Source organism: Orbicella franksi, chromosome 6 (genome assembly GCF_964199315.1).
Source record: "Orbicella franksi chromosome 6, jaOrbFran1.1, whole genome shotgun sequence".
NCBI lineage: Eukaryota > Metazoa > Cnidaria > Anthozoa > Scleractinia > Merulinidae > Orbicella > Orbicella franksi.
Window position 1 is genome coordinate 20,657,853 of NC_138150.1, and position 23,918 is coordinate 20,681,770.

Genomic DNA, 23,918 nt, shown 5'->3' on the forward strand with positions numbered 1-23,918 from the left:
CAAACAAAGATTAAAATCTCTTCGGGAAAGGTGGGGTTGAAACTTTCGCCACCAGTAAAAACTAAAGTAAAATACTACATAAGATATATTGATAGTCTGCGGGTCGGTGACCGGGGAGGTGGAGGGAAAAAGAACAAATACGTCTGAACGCTAAAGAGCAGAAAAATTGTACGAGATAACCAACCTTTTGTACTTAACTTTGACACGTGCTTATTTTTCATTGGGCAGATTAGATTGGATACCAGATTAGAGCACAACCCACAAACTGATAAGACACAGGAAATGCCTCGCGATAAAATAACATTATGCTTTTGGTTATCGGCATAATGTTTGTTTTTGTTAAAATACGAAATTCAAACGTTACATTTGTTATGGCAAAGTGTACACTATTAATAAAAATATGATAGAGCTGTTGCACACGTGTACTCAGTTGGTATATTCATTACTCGAACATTTTCTACTTTGAAATTTTCCATAATTAAGCTTTCTTTTTCAAAATTGATCGGCGTCTTGTTTGCTGGATGATTAAAATTTTTCCAAAAGCCACACGTTGCGCAGCTGAATCAATGCTATACTCTATACTCAGAGGCAAACAAAAGCTGTTCAGACCACCAACCGGAGAACCAAACGTGTTTTGAGTTCCGAATGGTTTTAAGTGTTAATATTGAAAAAGTTTCTTTTAAAAGTAGCGATTCTTGACAGCTACAAATAAGTGTCTGCTAAAATATATCGAGCAGTATTCTGACATTCCAACGTAACTTACATCTTGATAAGTTCTTTACAGATGCCCCCTCCAAATAATAAGTAAAGTTCGTCTTATCAAAGGCGTGTTGATTTCGTTTGTTTGTTTGTTTGTTTGTTTTTTTCAGTTCCTTTTGGCAATCAAAGCTACCCTTCTAATAGAAGAGCACAAAATAAAATAAAGGTCGTTTTATCGTTCACAGCGCGCGCTAAAACATTTATTGCGGACAATGATACGGCACACTTTCCCCCTACAACGGCCAGTATTCAGTGACGGGCGAATTTAAACCGAACAGGAAAGAATATATTGATGGTTTAATTGAAAATAAAAACGGTTCCAAAGCCACACGTTGTGCAACTGAATAAATACCGCACTCTATGCTCAGTAGCAAACAAAGGCTGTTTAGGCCACCAACCAGAGAATCAAACGTGTTTTGAATTCCGAATGGTTTTCAGTACATGTGTTGAAATTGAAAGAGTTTCTTTTGAGCAGTGATTCTTGGAAGTAACAAAAAGGTGTCTCCTAAAATATATCGTGGAATCTTCCGCCATACCAACGCAACTCAACGTCTTCAGTAATAAGTTCTTTACAGATGCCCACTCCAAATAAGCACTTAGTCATCAATTCAGAAGGTGAGTTGCTTTTGTCCTTATTTTCTTTACTATCCTCCCAATAACAGGACAGAACAAAACATATAATTTCGCCCAGTGGTCATTTCTTGCTTTCACAACTCGCGTTAAGGCATTTTTTGCGGACAATTGTACCGTTTACTTTTCGCCTAAAACCGTCAGTTTTCAGTGTGGGGAGAACATAAACATCGAAGAGAAGTAGCGATGTCTGAGACAGGTGAAACCTTTAATTAATTTACCCAATCAATAACGAAGAACCGGGATAAAATTTAGGATAAAAGCGTTTGAAAGTTCTAGACTCACATATGCATTTAAATGGATTTCATTTTATCTGTAATGTTTTAGACAGCTGCAGAGAACAACATGATTATATGGCAGAATTACATTTTATTCAAGGAACTTTTGCGATTCATAATTCTAGTCAGGATTAGCAACAATAATATTTCTCGCATTTATTTAAGTGAGATATAGTTTTAACCTGGGAATTTCCGTGTAAGGCACAGCCGATCTCAATTCACCGACCTCGACCATTCCAAGAGAAAAAGAATTCTATCTTTACTAACAGGTGAAAATTAAAGTTTGATGGTGTTTGTGTTACCAAGGTTACACAGGTGAAATCGTTGGACAACAATTTTACTGAAAACTGGAAGGAAAAATCAAAGCCAGGCATGTCTCCTAAACCGACTAAATGGGAAGCGTTTGCCTCCAACACTACCCTTCACGGACTTAGCTACGTCGCCAATAAGAGTCATTCCATTTTTAGACGAGGTATCTGGTTCATATTTCTTGGCACGGCTGCAACGGCCTATGTGTATCTTGCATCCCTAAGCTTAACTAAGTTCTTCTCAAGGCCAATAAAAACAGTAATTTCTCAAGAAACTCCCTCGGAAGGCTTGAAGTTCCCTGCAGTGACAATATGTAACTTAAACAGGTTCATGAGATCTAAGATAGATACAGCGGACGAGGACGAAAACTTTGTAAAAATGGGATTGAACATCAGTGGATGCAGTGAAATACGTAAAGTTCGTGGAAATCTCACTTGTGGCCAAGCATTCTTATGTGCTTATTCGCCGTATGGAACAGCCCTGGTTAAAGGCTGTAATGGAACAATGCGGCAAAAAATAATTAATGTTATAAACCGTTCTTCAGATCGTCTGTTTAACGAGGAAGAATTTCTCACAAAATATGGCCATGACATAGCAAGCATGAGCTCGTCTTTTCTTTTTTGCTTTTTCATGCAAAGCAAAAGATGCTCTGATAGAGATTTCGTTCCAACACTTACAGAATATGGCGTTTGTTTCACCTTTAATTCTGGTCAGAATGGTTTTTCTCGCAGTGCAAAATATGAAGGTCCTGACTTTGGGCTCAGCATTTTTTTCGATGTTCAAACGAACGAGAGTACACTTAGCCAGTTTTCGAGTGGACTGAAAGTGATTGTGCACGATCAAGACACCTTTGTCAACCAGTATAATGGATTTAACATCGTTCCTGGTACTCACGCTTCGGTCGCATTCAAATTAAGAAAGGTAAGTTGTTTTAAGAGTGTGTCCACGAGAAAACCAGGCAGGAGGTGATACATTTCAAATCACCGATTTCGCTCAAACTTGACGCAAAGTTTGGGTTTGGTGAGTAAATGATCATGGCCAAAAATTAGGTCAAAATATTTTATTCCCTTCAAGTTAGAGGGACCCCCTCCAAAAATGGCCGCTTGTCACTAATTTATGCATATTTAATTAGCTGTCTTTGATTTAGTATTTCTACAACAAGAAAGGCCATGTGAAAATGAAATCCACTGGATCATGTTCTACTATTATCAGTCTCAAAGCAAAGCTATTCATTTGAACTAGACAATTTGATTTCTCTTTGGGGCTCCATCTTAAGTAACGTGCATATTTCGTAGTGTTGTAAATAGCCTTTAATTGATGGCAAATATCTGCACTGGGCAACAGCAAATACATATTATTCTAACATGAATAGTGAAAGCAATCACTAAAGTTCTCAACAACGCGGCAGAGGAAGATTCAACGCATAAGTTCCCTGAACTTATGTTTTCAGGCGTAAAATAGAATGGAAACAAGAAATAACTAGTACATACATGTCACTTAGATGCAATTTTTCGCTCTCGTTGATTCTTGGATTGCGAAATGTCCAGTTTTGTGTCATACCGCGTTTTATCGATAGCGTGCCACAAAATGTAGCTCTGAAAATATATGAAAGAAATGTCTCAAGTGCTTCTTTTCACCGATTTTATACTGGAAATTGACAGGAAAGTACTTAGATAGGTAGTTTGTGTTGATTTCGAGTTAGGTTAAGACAGAAAAGTGGCTTTTGTGTTTTAGTGGATGTTCATGAAATGGCCAAAAATCTTAATGTCCTATGTAAACAGTGTGTCAGCACAGAAAAAATGTTGAAGTCCCCAAACATTTTATGGCTGTTTTGAGAACTTTAGTGATTGCTCTCACTATTCATGTTAGAATAATATGTATTTGCTGTTGCCCAGTGCAGATATTTGCCATCAATTAAAGGCTTTTCACAACACTACGTAATATGCACGTTACTTAAGATGGAGTCCCGGAGAGAAATCAAATTGTCTAGTTCAAATGAATAGCTTTGCTTTGAGACTGATAATAGTAGAACATGATCCAGTGGATTTCATTTTCACATGGCCTTTCTTGTTGTAGAAATACTAAATCAAAGACAGCTGATTAAATATGCATAAATTAGTGACAAGCGGCCATTTTTGGAGGGGGTCCCTCTAACTTGAAGGGAATAAAATATTTTGACCTAATTTTTTGCCATGATCATTTACTCACAAAATTTTGAGCGAAATCGGTGGTTTGAGTTGTATCACCTCCTGCCTGGTTGTGCCTGGTTTTCTCATGGATACACTCTCTTAAGGCAGTAAAATACACCTCTGCAGGGAAAGTCAGTTTTTATTATTGCGTTCAGTACGTAAACATTTCAATCACGCAAGCACGCGCGTCATTTTTTATCTTGATTTCAATACAGGGCAATCTAATAATCCACTTACTATTGTTTATAGTACTTCTCTTTATTTATTCATTTGTTTATTTATTTAGTTAGTTAGTTAGTTATTTAGTTATTTATTTATTTAGTTATTTAGTTAGTTAGTTAGTTAGTTAGTTATTTGAACATTTTAGCCATATTTTGTTTGCTCTCTTCTGCTTTTTTGATTCTCTTTCCACGTGATGCGGACCTGGTGTACGAAAGCGAATTTATAGTGGGTCACAGTGGCGATCTTGGCTCAAGCCCTAGCCAGGGACATTGTGCTGTGTTCTTGAGCAAGACACGTTACTCTTACAGTGCCTCTCTCCACCCAATTTTATAAATGGGTACCGGCGAAGTTGCTGGGGGGTAACCAGCATCCCATCCGGGAAGGAGTAGAAATACTCCTAGTCGCTTCATGCTTCTGAAACCGGGGTAAGCACCGGTCTGATGGGTCACTTGATTCGTATACAGACTTTGCCTCCATCATCACATTCATTTCTCCATGTGGAGTTTGGGGCCAGACTTTGCCTTGCCTGCCTGGAAACAATTACATCATATTATTCCTCTCAACTCATTTCTAGCACAATAGACTCCCAGCACCTTTCAAAACGAACTGCCGACAGGATACACTAACGGGAATTGGTTCCTACACCAAAGACGGCTGCATTTATCAATGCATCACAAATGTGACCCTAAGTCAATGTGGCTGCCGTACTACTGCATCACCAGGTTAGTTCTGATTAAGCAGTAGAGCATTTTTCCGTGTTCGATATAGCCTTTTCTAAACACGAAGGGGATTCGGAGAGTTCGAGACAGAGAATTCTCCCAGTCCCCAAGTGCTTTGGATGAAGCTGTATAAACACGGAAAAGTACTCTATTGCTTTTATAAAACATTTCTCAAGAATTCGGGGGAATCTAAAACGTCACAACCGTATTTACATAATCTCATCTAAACACACCTATCGACCAATGAGAGCACCCCTAGTATCTCAGCTATTTTATACAGGTCCAAACAAGATGATGTTGGAGTGTCATATATGTAAAAACATGAGGTATAATAATGCTTAGACCGTTAGTGATTGACCGCTCTTCAGCCCTGCTGTAATGTTATCGGCGACTAAAGGTGTAAATTTTTCACCAAAAAGAAAAGTCATTATTAGTAGTGGGCTTTCTTTTACCCTAACCTAATGCAAATATTGTTTCTAGAGCGGTTTTCAATTGAGTGTCGCAAAACCAAAGCCAAAGTAATCACTCTAGCCAATCATAAAGGACATAGACAATACAATGAACCAATCAAAACTCGAAGTAATGACATGTAGCTGACGCGAAGCGTGGGAAAACGAGTGCGAGTGAGTCAGGAGTGGTTCTGGTTTTATTTAATTCTGATTGGATGAAAAAGTGGCGCCAGTTTTTTAAGCCAATCGTCCAGTAAATGTAGCAAATGCCAAACCAATTACTTTTCGCCTCAATTAAAAACCGCTCTATTATCGAATTGCGACCCGTTAAACAGTATAAACTTTAAACGCCTGCAGTCGGTAGTAGGCAAAAAACTTCCTGGGGACCTCTTCTGGTCACCAAGCCATCATTGGCCTCAAACTAGGCCTCCTGAATCGTTAACGGAGAGCTTTCGAGTGCATTGAGCACCGCAGTAATAGATCAGTTCCGAGTTACCTTGGGCCTCTGTTTCAAAACCAGGCTTCGTCCAAAACCTTTCATATGAAAATGAGTTTGATTTGCATGAAAATGAACCTGTAGACTGAACTCATTTTCATATGAATAGTTTCGCACGAAGACTCGTTTTGACAGAGGCAAAAGACAACTCGGAAATGGCCTATTGATTACATTGACCTCGTTCCAGTCTTTTGTAAGTGATAGGCTATGATTTTGCATTTCCTATCATTTAAAACTAATATCGTTAACGGGAAAGGGGGATTTAGATATCAAATTTTATCACAATATGTTTAAAATCAAACCTACTCTTTATTGTTTTTTTTTTCAGGTCCAGAGGGGGTACCTGTGTGTTCTATGCGAGACAACGAATGTGTTCAGAATTCCCGAAGTACGTAAGATAAATTAAAATTAGTAGTGATACTGGCAACGCAAAGTCACATGTACATCCACAGTCGGACAAGTTAAAAACTGTCAAAAAAAATCACTCCTTATCTGTTCTCGTTTAATCTTGTCAGTTTTATTTGGGCTCTGATTTAGGGGCAAAATGAGCTGACATTATGTTCCAAAACAGACAGACTTACAAAAAGTTTAAAAAAAGCTGCTACAGAGGAAACAAAGGTTAGAATTTAGTCCGAGAACACGTTCATGTATGCTACATGTTAACATTCTTAATCTGCACCGACATCAGCACGACGTCAAAACATATTGCCTAAATACGGTACCCAAAGAGGTACCCAAAGGGTCATGTGTGGGATACGTGGATCCAGAATGCAACGCGACCTTTGCAACTCATGTGCATTAACGGACACGAGCCGATGACAATAGTGTGGGATACCACAGGTATCCCGCACAAAAATAATTGAAAATTAAAAGAGCTCAGCCATGTACAAAAGTACATTTAAACATCAAGGAATTGGCTTGTAAATAGTAGTTTACTAAGAAAGAAAATCATTAATGAGATAATTAATAGTAAACCGTAAAGAAACAAGGATAGGCAAGGATGGACAAGATTAACACGGATTACAAACAACGAACTTAAAAAATCCTAGCTAATCTTTCAAAATGCTCAATGCAAATCGTGACGTCACTCATTTAACGAAGTAAACTCTTTCAGTCCAAACATACCTTTCCTTTATTTCATTACGAATGGTTATTTATTTTCAAATGTGCTTTAATGGAGACGATTCTTTTATTTTTAACTTTTTAGGTCAAGTCAACTTAACAGAGTGTTCCTGCAGCAACGCGTGCTCAGAACTGGAATATGAGTCACGTGTTTCCTATTCCAAATTCCCGGATGACTCAATAATTAACATTGTGCATCATTTGTTTAAGAATAAACATAGTTCTGATTACATGAGGTACGTTATTTCCAGGAAAAAAAAAACCTTTAAGGGCTCTCTTAATGTTAATACAAACAATATCGTACATGTAAATACTCTTTTTCTTTGGCCATCGTCGCTCAACAAGAAATAACACACAAACTGCGGCGATAAACATGACAATAAAACGCATTGTTGGAAAAGATAAATAGATTTGTATCATTTAACTTGACGTTTCGTATGTTTTGACATAAATCCTCAGACGCGACCGTTTAGAATAGAAGTAACAACTAAATTTTAAATTTAAGACAGTGGCGGATCCAGACCAGGCGGGTTGTTTTGCTTGCACTGCCGGCTTTTCTTCCTTCTGCGATTTTTTTTTTTTTTTTAATCCAAAATAATGGGGCGGAGGCGCCAGGGGTCCCGGACCCCTGCCCTAGATCCGCCACTGTAATATAAGTAGCTAATTAACAGCAACAATGACCGAAGCTGAGAAAAATTGCATATTAAAAGATACAAACTGATAAAGATAAAGCTTTTCTCTGCTAACATTATCATTTAGGGTAGGTTTCAATTCCCTAATTAGTAGAGTCGCCTTTATCTTGCAATGTGTTTCTGATCGACCTCTTGCTAATATCTCAAAATGGTCCCACTTTAAGTTGTGAGGCCCTGTTGGGGGGCGGGGGGGGGGGGGGGGGGTACCCATGTCCCCTGTCTGAAATTCGCCCCCAGCCATGTCGGCATTTCGCAAGATTCTTATGTCGCCTGTCGGAATTTCGTCTCAGAGGAATTGTGTCAGGAAATTTGACCTTTTTTCGATTAAAACGAAGCTACATGTATAACACATCGTAATACCTTTGTTTGTTAAAAAAAAAAAACCGACACAGTGCTCTCAAGTCTCACGCATGAGGCTCACGCAAACGAATTCAATCTTGCGCTCTCACGCTGAAACGATTATTTCTCACGCATTGAAGGTTCCTTGCTGTTTTAGTCAAGTACATATATAATTAAGTATCTCTTTGGATATAATTTACTCCTTGCATGCTTTGCACTTGCTTCGACCACTTTTCAGCAGTAGGAATTCTTATGCAGAGCCAGCATTTCTCCAGTCAGTGGGTTAATGGTTACTTAATGGTTACTTTTAAAGCATCATATTTCGACTCAGAATGAAGGAAAAGACTTCTTAGCTACTTCAATTTTTCAAAATCTTCTAAGGGGCTGGGGGCATGCTTTCTAAGGGCTTGGGCATGCTTTCGAGCGCTGAGGTTGCTAACCTCCTAGGGGATGTGGGGACATGCTCCCCCAGGAACTTTTAAAATTAGACGCTTGGAATTGCTATTTTCAGCCATTTTCAAGTCAATACTTGGACCTAATGTACAATCGAACCTATGACTATTTTTACCATGTTTATGTTTAACAACCGTTCTTTAACTCAAAATCTCAACGGCCTCAATCAGATAATCTCTCCTATCTATATTCTTCCTTTGAATTTGGCGTAACCCTCATCATCTGCTGAAGACGAGAAGACCTTGGCAACTTTCCCCTGTCTCTCTTTTCCTTCCATAATGCCATTTGTTGATAATACAGCTTCATATTCTTTCACTGGTGACCCACTAATAAAAATATGAAGCAGACGGTCGATGATCTCTTTCCTTTTTCCTTAAGCGTGTTTTTAGGCGTTTTAGGGCACTGCTCTCTCAGCTGAGAGTGAGAAAAAATGCTCAGCAATGACGGACTCGATTTATTGGACGTGGACGTTTTAGCATATATAAGAAACCCTGGGTTTCACGACCCGTTGACATTGCACGTGAGAGAGGAAAACACATTTCAAACTCTGGAAATGCGTCTTCACTTCGACTCAAACGTTTAAAACAATCAATGCATTCTCAGTTCCGAAATTCGTTGTCGGTCTTTCTTGCCATTGGTGTCTCTTTCTCTATTTCGCTGGAGTAGTCTGTCGTTCGTCGCCAATTCATAGCTCTCATGTCGCCTTTTCAAGACCATGTCGCTTGTCGGAATTTACCCCTAACAGGGTCTCAGTTGTGACCAGTTGACGTGACGTGATCTGCGATAGTAGATGCATGACAGCTACTCGTGATCGCTTTAAAATGTTCAGTTTTTCTGTCATGCAGTCTACATGGATTAGATAAACAAGGATGCAAACACGTTAGCCCAATCCGTCTATTCATTGTTCACTCGTTCATTCGCTCGTTCCTTCAAGTTCGTTCGTTCAAACATTCTTTTTTCATTAGAATAGTAAAGTTATGGAATAATTTAGCATGAGACTTAGTGGAAGCTGATAGCTTCCAGCTATTCCGATCCAAGCTCAAATTGTATCTGAATGTTTAATTAAGGATCCTTGTTTTTATATATTTTCTGTTTTTCTCGTATTATTTTAGGGAGTTTTTACATAGGGTTTACCTCATAACTTCCTTTTCGAGACGCCTTTTCTTTTTTATCTTGTTTTTTTATATGTATACTTTTGTAACTTTGCGTCTTGAATAAAGAATGTATGTATGTCGAGCTGGAACAACTGCGAAGCCCGATCACGAGCAAAACAGACGCAAATAGAGAGGAAGTTAGGGGAGAATTTTCTCCTTCATAAAGCATTTTTTTCCCGCGTTATCGCGCTTTCGTGCTTTGCCAATGCATGACCTATTGGTTGAGTGACTAACTGTTTCTTGTTTATATATTTTTGCTATACTCCTCACAGAGCGAACTACGTCTTTCTCCAATTGGGGTTTCAACACTTAGCCTATGAAAGGCGTGACGATGTTCCCAGTTATGGTTTAGAGAGCCTCTTTGGTAAGTCAGAAAGAGACTTAAATAACAGATAGCCACGACAACATTTAAACACGGTTTAGGCCCGTCCACACTAATGCGTTTCCAGATCGACGCGTTATCAATGGTAGCTGATGTTTTTGTTTTTTTTCAAACCGAAAGCGCTAAAACGGTCGAAAACGTTAAGACGCTTTGGGAATTAAAACACTGCAAATGTCCTTTGCACGTGCAGCATGACGCCAGTTTTATCGAAATCCTCCAGTTTTGCCGACAAAACTAACACGACAGGACTTCAATGATGTACACGTTTTGGATGAAAACGATGAGCAAGTTTTATCGTATTAATGTGGACGGTAGGTGAATCCGCCTCAAGAAGTATAGTAAGAGAACTGAATGACACGTACATAGCTATGTCAGTATTTGGGGTAAAATAACTACGCAGCAATCACGATTTAAGAAATTCATTCAACAGGTGAGTTCGGTGGCAATATGGGCTTGTTTCTTGGATGCAGTATACTGACGCTCTGCGAGTTCATGGACTTTCTGTGGGAAGTTCTGATTTCCCGGATCAGGAAAAACTCCGTAGAATTAAACGCGAGCCCCGAAAGTAACTCTTAAACAAAAAAACAACAACAATAACAAAAAACATTTGAACATCTTAAACATTTCAAACCAAGGGGCCACACTCCTCAAGAAGCAGAAGCCTGTGACATTATGTTCTGTTACAGCTACAAACAAAGAAAACGTCAAGAAATGAGACTTGTTTGTGAGCTGGGCACTAGTCAGCCATGCGGACTGAATTTCGATTACAGACATCTTTACTAGGTCGTCGCACGTTCTTTGCGGGCGCACCTCTTTCCAACGTAAATGAACTTGACTTTTCCACAGAAGAAGGGCTAAGCTCGAAGCGTTTGGAACTATTTAAACATTATGACACTTAGTACTCGGATGTGAGAAGTTTAGATTTCTTTTCTTGCTTATAAGTACAACTGCCACGCAGTACACGGCAGTTTTTTCTGTTAATCAATTACTGTTAAACATTAATCAGTCGTGTTGACAACAAAAAACTCAGTATTGGCGAGTTTGCATCATCCCACTTAAAAGTTCCAGTGGGGAGAATTTTTCTAGTGTTCAAGAAAGTTTCCGTTCGATGATTTAGTGGGTTCCTTAGAACGTGAGCTGGGCGTTTCGGGCTTGGCTCTTTTTCAAATACTGAAGACAGGCTAAGCCTCAAATCGTGTAGTTTACCCTAACTATTCGACACTTTCAAGAGCTTTTTCAGACTTAAATTTAGTTCATCGCCATTGTGCCAGACATTATATAACTATTTAACTCATTTTTACTGTTTCTTGGCATGCTCCTGTTAATTTTTTGTGCGTATCCTTACTGCGAAAACGATGTCACGCGTCGAGCGCACACACTAACTAAATAATATTTAGGACCTTACGCAGTTACGACGGCGACGGCAAGGACCACGCCTACTAGAAAATCTATTTATATTTAAGTTCAGAATTTTGCAGTTATTTAGATCTATTCAGTGTGCTTGTCAGTGTAAAAACTTGCCCTTGTTGAATATGCTAAGAATGCATTCAGTTCTAATTAGAAATACAAACAATATTTTGGACCTCTTCTTTGGAACAAATTAGACAAAACTGATAGAGGGAAGCCTAATGTTAAGAGTTTTAAAAACAGTATTAAGAGTAAAGTCGACCTATCACACTTAATAGATAATTGTAAGGACTGTGATATATGCTGCTAGGCCGTTTTAAATTTTACATTTTAAATATATAAGTTCATATATTTCATTTATTTATTTATTTACTTTATATATTATTCATTAAATTGCAAATAATATTAACTTAAGCTAAGGTATACGTTATAGTGTAAATAGTGTGCCCAATTAGTTTTTTTTTTTTTTGTTTAAAGCTAAATACTTATGACACTTAAATAAAGTCTTTCATTCACTCATTCACACAAAAAAAAAAAAAACGATAGCCGTAATGGTTTACATTACGTTCTCCAGAAAACACTGAAGTTGGTCATTTCACGTTGTTGATTTGCAAAAGATGGCTACGAAATCTACAAAGGTGCATACTGATCTGCTCATTACGCCTTTCTTTTGGCGACGTTCCCGTCAACTTTGTCATCGTGTTTCGCGTAAGGTCCCCAATATAATTGGATCACAACTTTTGGAATTATAAACACAACAAACATAATTTTATAAAATCTGACAAGATAGTCTGTCTCCGTTGGCTTATCTTAATGTTTTTACTAAAATTCCTGAAGAACATGCTAGGTTTCTTGTGGCCTTTTTCTCAGAACCAGGCTCAGCCTTCAATCGCCTTTAAGCCAGGCTAGCGTGAGTGTAATATAATGTTTAATAAATATTTAGTATAAACAAACCGAGTAAGTTTATGCTTTAAGTAGGTGAGTAATTCAACACTTAGCCAAAACAAGTTTTAAGCAGAATAACAGCTAGATTAAACCAATTAGATTTGGGAAAATGTTTGCTACGCGAACGCCGCCTAATTATCATAGAAAATCGTACTGATTGCAAGTGCTACTAAGGATTTACACTACTCGTGATATTTGAAAATTCTTTCAAAATTGTACGATCATGTAGGCGAGCGCAATTTGAAAGAATTTTCAAATATGCAAATGTTTAATTAGCCGACCTTTCATATGATTACATAATTGTATGAAGTGCAACTAGCGATTTCGTTCTTCGATTTCGTTCTTCATGTTCTTACAACGACTGTGGCAACAGCTCAACTGAAAACAGTTTTAATTGTTTTGAACAGATTCTGCACCTGACATGGCGGGCCACTCGATCAAGCTTTTAGCTAAATAAGCTATTTCAGGGATAATGCAAATATCTGATACAGTGTAATTTGCTAATGATCATAGTTTGCATAAAAAAGCAACGTTAAAATGATGCAGCGTATTTGATCAAAATCATCCCGATAATGCGTTAATTGAATGGCCACGGAGTAATCAATACTGTAAATTGAATCAGCTTAGTAATCTGCACATAATAAATAACATTTGCTAAAATACGAAATATAATTCTGATTCAAAAGTTGCATTTGTTACGGCAAAGTGTACATTATCGAAGTTTGACTGTTTGGTTTTTGACATGCTTTTTGACATGCTTTTCATTAAGGAATTGAGCCCTGTGTTAAATACGCAGAAAGACTCAATTCGTGCCAAACTTTTTACGTGACTCTTTGCGTGCAAATATTTTTATCATATATATTTTAGTACTTTTTAGAATTTTTTATCAATATTTTTATCATTGTTTTCTTTGTATTCCTGTCTCTTATGAATTCTTAGTTTATATTTAAATTTGTACCCGTTTTATTGACTCAGTTGATCGAAGTTTGACTGCTTGGTTTTTAAAATACTTTTCATCAAGGAATTGAGCTCTTTAAAAAACACAGAAAGACTCAATTCGTGCCAAACTTTTTACGTGACTCTTTGCGGGCAAATATTTTTTATCATATATATTTTAGCACTTTTTAGATTTTTTTATCAATTTTTTATCATTGTTTTCTTTGTATTCGTGTCTCTTAGGAATTCTCAGTTTATATTTAAATTTGTTCCCACTTTATTCACTCAGTTGACTTTATAATGATGTTAAGCGAATGTCGAAACGTCGTCGTTTTTTTAACCAAAATGGTTCTAAGTTTTTCCTTATTATCGCAATGTTTTATAGTTAAACTAAATTGTACTTTAGTTAATGAAAATATGATAGAACTGTCGCACTCGTGTACCCGGTTGGTACATTCATTACTCGAAAATTTTCTACTTTGAAATTTTCCATAATTGAGCTTTCGTTTTTATAATTGATCGGTGTCTTGTTTGGTGGTTGATTGAAATTGTGTACTATTATCATTCATGTCTATGCCGCGGAATTCCAGAATGTCTGGGTTATGTAATCCTGTTTGTTAAATGTTTGTTACGTAATAAAGTGATGAATTACCACGTGCAATATCTCCTCTTTTTTTTGATCCGTCTTCTAAGATTCAAAACATTTGGAAAGAGATGCGCAAGCTGGTAAGTATGGAGGGATGTTCTATCCACCCTCCTCCCCTTCGGTGACGTCGTGATACACATTCAGTGCTTTCGCATCCAGCCGCTCACTGCCTTAGGCCACAATCTTTTCCCATAACTTAACCACGCCAGACAATGAGCGGCACAATTAATGAATGAAAATAGTTCCAAAAGCCACACGTTGCGCAGCTGAATCAGTGCTATTCTCTAATATAAGCTCAGTGGCAAGCAAAGGCTGTTTAGACCACCAACTGGAGAATCAAACCACTCTCAAACGTGTTTGTGTTCCAAATGGTTTTAAGTATTAAAATTGAAAAAGTTTCTTTTAAAAGTACCGATTCTTGACAGTCACAATTAAATGTCTGCTAAAATATATCGTGCAGTTTTCTGCCATTACAACGCAACTCATGGTCTTGATAAGTTCTTTACAGATGCCCCCTTCAAATAAGTCAAGTTTGTCAATTCAAAGGTGTGTTTATTTATTGCGGACAATGATACCGTACACTTTCTTCCTACAACGGACAGTTCTCAGTGACGGGAAAAATATATTAATGGTTTAATGGTTGATTAAAACGGTTCCAAAGCCACACGTTGCGCAACTGAATAAATACCGTACTCTATACTCAGTGGCAAGCAATTAACAAATAAAGAAGCCTCGACTGTGCTCTGTTCTGTTGTAAAGCCCGCAGGAAGCGGTAGAGCACGAAAGCAGTGTAGGGGAAAACACGAGACGTAGTCGAGTGTTTTTCCCTACTTCTTGAGTGCTCTACAGCTTCCTAAGTGCTTTAAAACAGAACAGACCACAGTCGAGGCTTCTTTATTTGTTTTATGATAAAGAATCCGATAATTTTCCCACGCATTTGGCTGAATTTTCAAACCAAACAAGCCGAGAAGCGAGAACAAGCCGGCCAATGTTCGAAAAAATAAAAAATCCTTCATTGTCGTTTTTATATACAGCATATCAATCTCGCGGAGCTCGCTATTTATTGGTTAACGATAAACCCAAAACCGCCGCCCAAGTATTCACTCATCCATTTCGTCACACAAAATATTGCGTAAAAGTGTTTTCATGTTTCTCCCCAGTTCCGACATTTACATTCAATATTTCTGAGTGAAATACTGCTTGCAAAACGCCACAAAACTGGCAATAAAAGCCAAATGACGACATAGGAGATGCACACGATGTCGAAAATGGCGTTTTCACCGTGTAACGTGCTAAAATTTTATAACGAAACAGTTCAGTCGTTTGGAGAGTAATCGCAAATTCTTTCCAAACTGGTTAATTAAACATTTAACTGTTTTCCATCTCCTCTACTCGCCAAAGCGCGGCAATAATTAGGCATTACAATAGTTTGCGATCGTGCGAGCAATTAAGAGAAACGTTGCGCATTTTCCCTCAGGAACAGAAAATTCCTTAACAATTGATTAAATGATAGAGTAACAGTGCGCTTGCTGACTATGTTTTCCTATTTAACAATAAAGCACTCATAAATAGGCGGAAACCGTGTATATTCCCCTTTGTTTTCAGTTGTCAGTACTTGAACCCAACCTTGCGAGTAGGAGAGTGAAGAGTCAAATGAGTCCGAGTCAATGTTTCCATCACCTTATTCAGAACAAGCGTAACATGCTTTATTCAGGCTAACCTGAGCGACATTTGAGCTAACTGGAGTCGAGTTGCCCCAAGCAAGAAACTCGTGGGACCGTGAAAACCACGCAGGATACAAGATGTGGCTTTCAGGATTAATCGAACGCCTGAATTCAACTTTCCATCCGCGTTTACCAGGTAAAATTAAAAACCACGAATAATATCATTACCATCGCTGCAGTTTAAGCTAGGTTTCAAGCCAGGCATTGTATTCATAGCAATATACGTGAACAATTCGAGTTGCGAGCACGTGCACCAACAGTAGGGCCACCAAATTCATTAATCCAAGACTCCAAAAGTTTTAGGTTATGATTATCACAACCTTTCTCAAGTCCTATGTACCCGTAACATGCGTTTTTAGTGAACTCAGAGAGAAAACACAACTGCTAAGGTTGTAAAACGTCTTGCGTGACAAGAGTGACAGTTGCGGTGTGTGCTGTTCGAATTATTTATAATTTAGAGGCCCATTTACCTTTTGAGGAGAGGGGGGGGGGGGGGGGGGGGGGGTGATTTCTGGGCAGCAAGAAATTTTTTCCTAGAATTCTGGTGGGCAGGATATTTCTTCCCCTTCTCAATGCTCAGTGCTCCACGACATCATGGCATTATTGAACAGACCTGTAAACTAAAAAAGAGAACTCTTGATGAGAATGGTAAATAAACGTGTTTTGTTTCGTGTTGTTGTTGTTGAAGGTGATTTAACAATGCCATGGCATCTTATCCACAGAATCACGGGCGTGCCACCTAGTGTTTCTGTTGCATTGTTAAAAAGCACTTAGAAGTTCTAGACACCATGGCATTATCAAAGACCCACAAGTTCAGACTGAAAAAATAAGCCCTTTTATTAGAATGAAGGTGATTTCATAATGCCATGGCGTCTAACTCACAGAGTCACGGGCGTGCCACCTAGTGCTTCTGTTGCATTATCAAAAAGCACTTAAGAGTTCTAGACACCATGGCATTATCAAAGACCCACAAGTTCAGACTGAAAAAATCAACCCTTTATTAGAATCAAGGTGATTTCATAATGCCATGGCGTCTAACTCACAGAGTCACGGGCGTGCCACCTAGTGTTTCTGTTGCATTATCAAAAAGCACTTAGGAGTTCTAGACACCGTGGCATTATCAAAGACCCACAAGTTCAGACTGAAAAAATCAACCCTTTTTTAGAATGAAGGTGATTTCATAATGCCATGGCGTCTAACTCACAGAGTCACGGGCGTGCCACCTAGTGTTTCTGTTGCATTATCTAAAAGCACTTAGGAGTTCTAGACACCATGGCATTAAAAAATCCTCCTCACTCAAACCAAATAAATTTCTCCCAGCCCATCGTTGATCATAAGTTTGTCTGTTACCCGCAGTGTGCAATGTCGAATGCTTGACCTACAGGATTTTTATTTTATTTTTTAATCTTTTTTTCTGCGGGGGCTCCTAAAAAAACCTTCTCTGTCTTGTCTTCTTGTCACTGAACCTTCTCTGTTTTGTCTTCTTGTCACTTAACCTTTTCTGTTTTGTCTTCCTTGAACTGACGTTCAGTACCAGAACTTCCTGGAAAAAAAATGAAAAAATAATATATTATAATTTTTTTGGCCTTACAGTGATTTAAACTTTCAATGCATGTTGAGAAGTGGTAAAAATTACTGTGACTACAAAACAGGTAAATTTCATGATGGCAATTTGAATTGAAGTGACAGATCTGATTGTCTTACAAACATTTTTTAAACTAGTTTACAAAAATCAGGAAAGGTATGTTTTTTTTTTCTCCATGAGCTCCCACTCCCATAGCAAAATTAAGTAACACCCCAAAACAAGCCATTTTTAAAATTGCCTTTAGTCTCTAAGGCAAGGCTCTCTCAAGATGAAAATACACTTTCGATAAATGGTTAATAATATGTAATACTGTGTAACTGACCTGAACAAGAGGCAAAAGAAATGTTGTTTCTACCAGGAGCTGTTTGCTGTCCAGGTCTCAATTTTACCAAGATCTGGTCTGCTTTGAAGTTCTCTGGGCCATACTTTGATAGTTCATCATTACACTCTTGCAGAGAACCAATTTTGTAGGCCAGAAGACCAACGCTTTTCAAAATCTGCTCAGTATTGCGCATCTCACAATGCAAAGTACAAACACACAGAGAAGACAAATCCTCATCAAGTAGGCATGTCAGGTCATCTCTCAATCTTTAAAGCTAAAAACAGGTAAAAGGATCACTGCCATACATGTAGATCAATCAAAAGCAATTAATCTACGCCCCCCCCCCCCCCCCAAAAAAAAAAAAAAAACAGGAAAGAGGGAAAGCAAAAGTAAAACCTACTGGTCTTTTAATCGTATCGTGAAACGAAGCAGACAAAGAAAATATAACACTTGCAGGGCCAGGTTCTCATAATTCTGTGGGTTGAATTTATTGATGGTTCTCATCCTAATTGCCACAAGGGTTACTCTGGTTTAAATCCCTCTCTCCACAAAAATGTGCATTACTAAAACCACAAATAAATCTTTACAGTGAATAAGAGAACTAATCTGTGGATTTCCACCACAAATCATATTGTATCTTTTTATTTTAATAGTTACCTGCCGATGTTTGCTTTCACTTGAAGGAAATGCTCAAGACAAACCTCATGCCTTCCTAAATCACAATCAAAAGCCTAGGAAATAACGTAAACATTGTTAATAGCATTAACCAGAATTGCACAGAGCTGTCATTACCTTTGATGCAGTAAGGCTACACAAAAAAAGGAAGTGGCTAAATACTCAAGATTGCATTCATTGGCTGTTGCCTGCTAGTCATTTTCATACTTTGAAAAGCCAGCAATCTTCATTGCAGTAGTCAGTCATAATAGCTGGTTGTCAGCTACCTATCATGGTAGCTGCATGGAAATGCTAATGTATCTAGTCACAGTAGTGACTACTCAGGGTCTGGGTTTTAGTCAGAATTAAAAGGTGGACATATTGAATGCATGCTTAACTCAACCATACAGTTTTAAGAGATTAGGTGCATTGTCTAGAAATTTCCTCACAAATTGGGATGCACAGACATCCCTGAGGCTAAAAGCATGATCTACATGTAGTCATCACCTGAGTTGTTGCGTAATAAATGCCAAAAGCATGCTCAAAAGATTTATTGGTTTGGGATTTCCACTTGCCAACGATCAGTTTTGCATATTTATTAAACAATAATATTATATTGCCTGTTTTATAAATGGTAAATTAACCTTACCCTTAATGCCATACAAAAAATGCAAAACTCAACAGCTAGCCCTTGCCCTCCAAGGATGAAGTCTTCATCCTCCAGTCTTGCTAGTATTGGCACCAAACCCTTGCAGTCTAGAGTTACTATAAAATAAATTAAACATGATCCTTATTTTTAAAATTTTTAAAGCTCTTTTTCCTCATAAGAATTGAAATTACAGTGTTTCCCTTAGACAGTTTGCAAAGAAACCAAAGGCTTCAAAAGTCAGAATTTAATTAGGAGACAAGGTACAAATCAGTTCCTCAAGTGCCCTGGGCTACTTACTGTTCTTCTTTTGCACTGTCTCATTAATTTCACACTATTTTTTTGTTTTTACTGTTTATATGTCCCACAAGATGGCTATAATCAACTCTTACCTTTACTGAATAGCATTGACAGAAGCAATAATATTTTCTTACGTTCACATCTATTTCACATAATCATGGACATGCCACATGCCTAACATCAATTTTGTTGTCAGTTGACCTTACACCTGTAATTGTCTTTGAATTAGCAATTGGGAGAAATTTCATTAAGACGGTCATGTTATCAACTTAAAATTATTGACATCCGACATGGTTGCAAACTACAAAATAACTAAACAATACATACCTTTGAATCACACACGATAGTGCTTGCCATCAACCCAAATCCCATTTCTTTTAGTTTCTTCAATGCGTTTGTTGAGAGTAACAAAAAGGTTTCTCAGGTCTTTCCTTGAAAATAGATATCAAAAAGGCATCAAGTTTAATTTACAATAAAAAGGGTATGCATAAGGCTTTGTAATCATTTACTGGGGATAAGTTTCGACTCACACTTATTGGTTATCAATACAAAAACTAAAACTGTCTAAAACTCATGCTGAGATTGGACATCTAAGCTTTTCAGTTCACTAGAATGGCCTTGCAGCAGCAATTCAGATTGTTTTTGCTCTTTCAGGAAGGAATAGAATGTTTTTTCTAACTTTGTGTTTTATGTCACAATTTACCGAGATAACTCCACCAGTAGTTTATTCTAAGCTGTTTAGTCACAACAATGTTATCTGGATCGGAAACACTGTGGTAGATGTCAAAGTTTTCAACTATTATTTAGTTTACTACCGGTAATTACTGTAATGTACATTCAGGCAGAAGTCCAGAAGTTAGTATCTCTTTTGGTCATGGGTCTGTACTCTGATAGTGACAGAAATGTCACAAAATGCGATAAGAATGAAGATATATGCTGCTTGGCAGGTATTCCTTTGTTCAAATAATGTTTTTGCATCATCTGTGCATTATTAGAGTATGGTTGCGTAGCCAAATGAAATCTATTTGTTAAATAGATAAGATATCAACAAATCAATGATTACCGACAAACCTCTTTTCTTCACAATTGGCTATAGCCAGAGGATAGACAGATTTGGCGCTTTGAGAAGATCGATGTTTTGTTTCAAGGGGAACAACACCAACTGTCACTTGATCCTTACCTAAAATATAAAAAAGTATTTCACATAAATAAATTCTTGAAAGAACACTGGATGCTGGCATAATAAAAGTAGTATGGCATCAACATCAACTATATATAGAGGAGGAACAATTTAATGGACATAGCATTTTTGTATTATTTTTTGTGAAACACACGGGAAATTGTAGGGGGAATAATGACATGAAAAATCATGCATGGGAAAAATGGAGAATAAATTCTGCACATTAATCAAAGGGGTAGAAAGAAAAACTATATGACACCAAAATTTTTGCTGAGAGTGGATCCCCTCCCCCTCCCCCCCATCAAAAAAAGGCCATCCCTACAATTTCGACAAAGAAAAGCAAAGGACAAAGAACAGTAAAGGCAATAAATAAGCTTACAAGGCTGAGTACAACTTACCCCTGTCCGTCCTAATTTTGTCAGGTTTGTCAAGTCTTGCCTGGCACAGTCCGAAATCCTCGACTTCAGTTTGAAGAACAAATATATGCAATCTGGGACTTTCATACATTTCACTCTCTCGTCCCAAGCCTCTTCCGAGATAAGTTTCGAGAAAGCTACTCGAAAGGAATCGAAAACACTCCTAAAGACTTCCCGCTCGTCGTGGCCAGCTTTTCCTGAAAGAGAACAGCACTCTCCGAGTACAGTGCTTAACGATTCCCCATTCTTTTCACACACTCTTGTCGTCTCGTTCATCACATTCACCGCTGTCTCCCGTATTTTTTTTTTTTTTTTTTTTTTTTTTTTGAAGGCAGGAGAAAGGTCTTCATTGGCTTTGAGTTCATTCAGGGTCCTCGGCCTCTTCACGGATTTCGGCGAGACGTCTCGTTGGAATTGGTTTTCGGGAAATGGTGCGCTTTTTGGTTTTGGCGACACGTCTTGTTGGAATTGGTTTTCAGGAAATGGCGCGCTTTTTGGTTTTGGCGGGCTCGGTGTACTCGGTGGAGCTGGCGGAAAACATGCAGACATATTACCGGTAAACGCTTTGATCGACGACACGATCATTTGGAAGTCTTCGGAATGGATAAACGACAGTTCGTCCAGCGACTTTTGGCGGAGGATTCCAAGCACCAGGCCAAAGGCTGAGGCAACGTACACCTTTTTTGTTCGTCGACCGTCGGCCGAGAACCAACTCGCGGAGGCGGGAACTCCATTGTCTCCGAGAAGATCATCAAACGCTATTTGACGGTATTCGTCAGGAAATACCCGAGCATGACCAAATGAACAAAACCTGGAAGGTTTTCCACTGCACAAAGCCGAATTTAGCGCAAACCACGACTTCTTTGGATCCAACGAAGCAGACAATACTCGCTGTAACTCCATGCTCTCCAGAAGCCACTGACAACGTTTCTGTCGATAAATCCCGCTGTATATATCCAAACGTGGTGCCAGTTTACGATAACAGTACCATATAAAGTTAAATCCAGTTATGTCCATTGTGGAGCTGGTTGTACTTCTACATATACGAGCCATATTAACGATAACAAGGTTAATATTTTTTCACCTTTACGCCAGGAGGGAGAGGTGAACACGTCAGATTTGCCTGACCCTATGATCATGGCCATTATGACGTCACCGCGAACGGAGCGCGCGCACACCCGCGCAAATGCACAAAATTTTCGAAAATGGCGTCGTCTCCTCTCGCTGATACAACTTTTTGAGGCGGATTTCTCCAATCATTCCAGCTTCAAATGGTGTTGTTGTTGGATCTTAAGGAGTAATTATCATTTTTCTTTCTTGAGAGGTAAGTAGATTTTAATTTTAACCGAAAAATCTTGCATAAAGTGTATTTAAAGTGTTACAGCTATCGCTCTCCGATGGAAATACGTGGGGTAAAATTTTCACTATTCGCCCTGTAAAATTGCCTTGTTTACGTGACCGGTACCCTGAGGAAACATGTAACTTGGTCACAGAATAGCGTATATGTATAGGAAAACATGGTAATTGAAGGTGACTTTGAAGAATCGGCAGTAAAAATGATCAGTTCATTTGAGTATGAAATATCTGCGATCTCGTTCTCGACACATATTCTGCAACAGTCCTAGCAAACAGAAATACTATCCACAATGATGGAAATGAGAACTTTCACAAGCATGAACTTGAGCTTAATTATTTGAATAAGACTTAAAGCCTGCCTACTGCACAACGGTGGTTAAAATGCAGACAGAGGATAAAATGCAGACTGTAGACTTTTTAAGAAATGGATTGCATTCCCATTTCCTTTATAGAGAGCTAAGTGCTCCGGTTAGCCTGAAATATACAGCTCAGGTTAGCCTGTGTATGGTTAGCTCGATCTCTCTATAATTGAAAATGGGAATATGATATTCTTAAAAATTCTGCAGTCTACATTTTACCCATGGTTTGCAGTCTAGTCTTGTAAGACTTTTCTTTAACCATATTACCATACAAGGTCTTCTCTCCTCTGCATAGGCCTCTTTCGTGCTGCTTTGACCATAGGCTGGTAGTGTGGAGTATATTAAATTTTCCCCTAGGGAGCTTCTGCAGAGGAGAGAGTATAAGGCCCCATTTATATGGTCTTGGGTACTAGGGACAACCCTATCAGACCCTTCTGAGGCACCTTTATCAAGTGTTTATATGAAACAAAGTTGTCTCTCCAGGATTACTTAAGTCTTTTTTCATATTCCAGTGCTCAGTTATCCTTCTTCCTTTGGCTTCCTCTCAGTCATTTGATCACTGTGGGGTTTTGTGAGTTAATTTTGATTTCTTCATACTATGAGTTGCCCCTGGTGGGCCAGTCATAGTATTTTGATTAAAAATTGGTTATCAGGCCTACCAGGGTTACCCTAGTTATGTTGCTAAGGGTGACTTGTGTTTTACTTTCTCAACAAAATGGTGAAAGTTAGCCTGTCCAGGGTCACTGGGGCAAGGGCTTTGTTGGTTACCTAAGACCAAATAAGGGGCCTTACTGTCGGCTGGAATCATGTATGCTTATGTTTCAAACTCTGGTCACCTTGAGTTCCTATTGCTAGATCTTATTACAAAATTGGCACAGTTGATCAACAATTTAGGAATTTGAAGTTTGATTTATTTTCATTCCAAAACAATATTGGGGCGATGTAAAAACCAACAACTGGTGAATATTAAAGTGCCACTGAAACGAAATTTTCGTATGTGAGATTTTTGCTTAGTAATAAAGTTTCAACCTTACTTGGAAACACTGCAGACTTTTTTTTCGCATACGGTAAGCGAAAACTGCTTTTTCAGCCGTTCGAAATTGGCTGGTTAAGCCCAAAATTGGCGGCCATCTTGGCGCGGCCAAAACAGCCTAGTGACGTCACTGGTTGTATTGCTCTCATGCCGCGCTGAAAATTTAGAGTGATTATGGGAGAAGAGAATACTGTTCGAAGCCCCCCAAAAAACATC

The 23,918-nt window shown here is 38.4% G+C and overlaps 2 protein-coding genes and 1 long non-coding RNA gene across 5 annotated transcripts in view; 1 reads left to right on the forward strand and 2 right to left on the reverse strand.

Annotated features, from left to right (window-relative positions):
* LOC145490882 (uncharacterized) overlaps nucleotides 1-23,918 on the reverse strand; it is a 58,440-nt gene that overhangs the window by 13,745 nt on the left and 20,777 nt on the right. The gene's annotated exons all lie outside the window — the stretch shown is intronic.
* LOC145490720 (acid-sensing ion channel 1A-like) lies at nucleotides 1,005-11,217 on the forward strand. The gene is made up of 6 exons (XM_081469810.1): nucleotides 1,005-2,897; nucleotides 4,962-5,109; nucleotides 6,380-6,439; nucleotides 7,259-7,409; nucleotides 10,084-10,175; nucleotides 10,624-11,217. The coding sequence occupies exons 1-6, from the start codon at nucleotides 2,040-2,042 to the stop codon at nucleotides 10,767-10,769; spliced, it is 1,455 nt and encodes a 484-aa protein (XP_081325936.1). The 5' UTR covers nucleotides 1,005-2,039; the 3' UTR covers nucleotides 10,770-11,217.
* LOC145489929 (uncharacterized) lies at nucleotides 15,791-18,530 on the reverse strand. 3 transcript variants are annotated; one of them, XR_014049637.1, is made up of 3 exons: nucleotides 18,416-18,530; nucleotides 17,759-18,032; nucleotides 15,791-17,394 (listed from the first exon to the last, which is right to left on the reverse strand). It is a non-coding gene; the product is annotated as an uncharacterized LOC145489929 (long non-coding RNA). The 3 variants fall into 3 exon arrangements; XR_014049639.1 differs by lacking the exon at nucleotides 18,416-18,530 and having other exon boundaries at nucleotides 15,791-16,464; nucleotides 17,288-17,394; nucleotides 17,759-18,094; XR_014049638.1 differs by lacking the exon at nucleotides 18,416-18,530 and having other exon boundaries at nucleotides 15,791-16,471; nucleotides 17,288-17,394; nucleotides 17,759-18,094.

What these genes read in the sequence shown, in the direction of transcription:
- LOC145490720 (XM_081469810.1), top strand. Translation starts at nt 2,040, where the DNA reads ATGTCTCCTAAACCGACTAAATGGGAAGCGTTTGCCTCCAACACTACC. An exon ending in TCGCATTCAAATTAAGAAAG is followed by an intron (nt 2,898 to 4,961) that starts GTAAGTTGTTTT and finishes ACTCATTTCTAG; the next exon opens with CACAATAGACTCCCAGCACC. An exon ending in ATGTGTTCAGAATTCCCGAA is followed by an intron (nt 6,440 to 7,258) that starts GTACGTAAGATA and finishes TTAACTTTTTAG; the next exon opens with GTCAAGTCAACTTAACAGAG.